Genomic DNA, 2,914 nt, shown 5'->3' on the forward strand with positions numbered 1-2,914 from the left:
CGCTACGAGATAAGGCGCCCGCCCATCTGTCCGCACGATTGCAGGAATTGAAGCACCATGCCTGCATCAGCCGGCGGCGAAAGGCGACAGCATATACAGGAGCTGCCCCCTGCTCTTGTTGCCGCGGGAAACAGCTGGACTCCGCCGTGCATCTTCCGTATCCGTAGCAGCTAGGACAGGATGCATGAGCGCATCCCTCCTTTCCCTCCTGCTGCTACCCCATACCCATTGCTCAAGCTCACACGGCTCAATCATTGACTCTGACTAGGAACGAACGAATTAGCAAAGCGTTTTCATGAGTAGGTTGAGCACTCGCGCTTAGCCTAAATAAAGCTCCCTGCTTTTATTATATCGTTTGATTTGCAGCTGACAGTCTGGTCGCCCTCCCTCTGCTCTGACTGAGTGAGCCCTCTCCCTTTCTAACACCTTTTGACATTTTTGGTGGTTTCACACACGAGTATATATAGTTATCTTACTCGGCTCGCCTATATATGCCACACCCTCACACTTGGCTGGATCGACCATCACAGCCTCTTGTCCTCCTCTGCCTTGCCTGCTCATTCCTCGAGCTGCCCTGCACACTGCAAATCCATCCATTTTGCAGCCATCGTCGTCAGATAGTCCTGTTTGTTTGCGATTGCACCACTTGTGTGTGCGTGAGCCAAGTGCAGAAGAACGGCCATGGGTGGCAAGCTGTTGCTGGGCGCGAACCAGAGCCACGCGGCGGCGGCGGCGTCGCCTGCTCCCCTGTCGAAGGTGGCCACGTCCGGTCTCCACGGCGAGGACTCCCCCTACTTCGCCGGGTGGAAAGCCTACGACGAGAACCCCTACGACGCCGCCACCAACCCGGGCGGCGTCATACAGATGGGCCTCGCCGAGAACCAGGTCTCCTTCGACCTCCTCGAGGGGTACCTCAGGGACCACCCGGAGGCGGCGAGCTGGGGCGGTGCCGCCGCCGGCTCCGGCGTTGCCAGCTTCAGGGACAACGCGCTGTTCCAGGACTACCACGGCCTCAAGGCTTTCAGAATGGTGCGTAACGTGACCGAGCGCGCTGCATGCTCTGCTCGTCTCTTCGATCGTTGTGTTGGGTGGACCATGGACAGGTGCAACGTACACTGACCCGCGTCATTTGCTTGCAGGCGATGGCCAGCTTCATGGAGAAGATTAGGGGCGGCAAGGCCAGGTTTGACCCCGACCGCATCGTGCTCACCGCCGGCGCCACGGCGGCTAACGAGCTGCTCACGTTCATCCTCGCCAACCCCGGAGACGCGCTGCTGATCCCTACTCCTTACTACCCTGGGTAAGTACATCAAGCAAGCTGCATGCATGCACCGACCAGTGCTATCTATGCTACTGTCGCATACACTGCCACAGTGCTCTACACAGACAGACAGACAGACAGTGCTCTCGTCTCGTTCTGACATGGCGGCGGCTGGCTCTGCTTTGGTTTGCAGTTTCGATAGAGACCTGCGGTGGAGGACCGGGGTGAACATCGTGCCGGTGCACTGCGACAGCGCCAACGGGTTCCAGGTGACGGTGGCCGCGCTCCAGGCGGCGTACGAGGAGGCGGAGGCCGCGGGGATGCGCGTCCGCGCCGTCCTGCTCACCAACCCGTCCAACCCGCTCGGCACCACCGTGAAGCGGTCGGTCCTCGAGGACGTGCTCGACTTCGTGGTCCGCCACAACATCCACCTCATCTCCGACGAGATCTACTCCGGCTCCGTCTTCGCGGCGCCGGACCTGGTCAGCGTGGCGGAGCTCGTCGAGTCCCGCGGCGGCGTCGCGGAGCGCGTCCACATCGTGTACAGCCTGTCCAAGGACCTGGGCCTCCCGGGGTTCCGCGTCGGCGTGGTGTACTCGTACAACGACGCCGTCGTCACCACGGCGCGCCGCATGTCCAGCTTCACGCTCGTGTCGTCGCAGACGCAGAAGACGCTCGCCGCCATGCTCTCCGACGCGGAATTCGCCGACGCCTACATCCGCACGAACCGCCAGCGCCTCCGGGCGCGGCACGACCACATCGTCGCCGGGCTGGCCCGCGCCGGCGTGCCGTGCCTGCGGGGCAATGCCGGGCTGTTCGTGTGGATGGACATGAGGCGGCTGCTCGGCGAAGCGACCGTCGCCGGCGAGCTCAGGCTGTGGGACCGGATGCTGCGGGAGGTCAAGCTCAACATCTCGCCGGGCTCGTCGTGCCATTGCTCGGAGCCCGGCTGGTTCAGGGTGTGCTTCGCTAACATGAGCTTGGACACGCTGGATGTTGCACTCGCGAGGATGAGCCGCTTCATGGACAGGTGGAACAAGGAAACAGCTGTGTCGACGCAGCAGCAACAGCATTAGACGAAGTCACAAAGTAAAATTTTGAGGGTAAATCACATTATTGGACAAATTAAAACACAGAGTAGTTAATCGAGAGGATTCTTTTTTATTTTTCGATTGATGGTAACATCGATTTTGTAACAATAACTATTGCCTCGGAAATGGAGAGACACTGCATTTAATAGCTGGCCACATATCCTCTTTTTAATATAGCGGACAGCTCTCCTGCCGGTTCGTTAAAAAAAAAAAAGCTGGCCACATATGCATTTTTAATGCCATGTCAATATTATAATGAGACCATAGAATTACCAACTCTCTATGAGTCATAAAATTAAATGTCTATAAAACCATAAAATAAAATTTTACATTAAAAATGAATATTTTATCCAAATTTTATTTCATTCTATATGACATGTAGCAATCTTGAAAATAATAAAATAAAACTCTCCACCGAGACTCGTCTAAGAATTCTTACATGGCTCATGCAAAGCATCTCCGATACTTCAATTGTGGTAACCGCGCGCTGATGATGTGCTCCCAATTTCTTCAGTTTCTGTTGCTACATATTTTTTCTATATATGTTTATTGAGAGGTAAAT

The 2,914-nt window shown here is 56.0% G+C and overlaps 1 protein-coding gene across 1 annotated transcript; it reads left to right on the top strand.

Moving 5' to 3' along the window:
• Positions 497 to 2,506, top strand: LOC8084354 (1-aminocyclopropane-1-carboxylate synthase 7). The gene is made up of 3 exons (XM_002454974.2): positions 497 to 1,029; positions 1,140 to 1,300; positions 1,455 to 2,506. The coding sequence occupies exons 1-3, from the start codon at positions 682 to 684 to the stop codon at positions 2,335 to 2,337; spliced, it is 1,392 nt and encodes a 463-aa protein (XP_002455019.1). The 5' UTR covers positions 497 to 681; the 3' UTR covers positions 2,338 to 2,506.

This window comes from Sorghum bicolor, chromosome 3 (genome assembly GCF_000003195.3).
Source record: "Sorghum bicolor cultivar BTx623 chromosome 3, Sorghum_bicolor_NCBIv3, whole genome shotgun sequence".
Classification (NCBI taxonomy): domain Eukaryota; kingdom Viridiplantae; phylum Streptophyta; class Magnoliopsida; order Poales; family Poaceae; genus Sorghum; species Sorghum bicolor.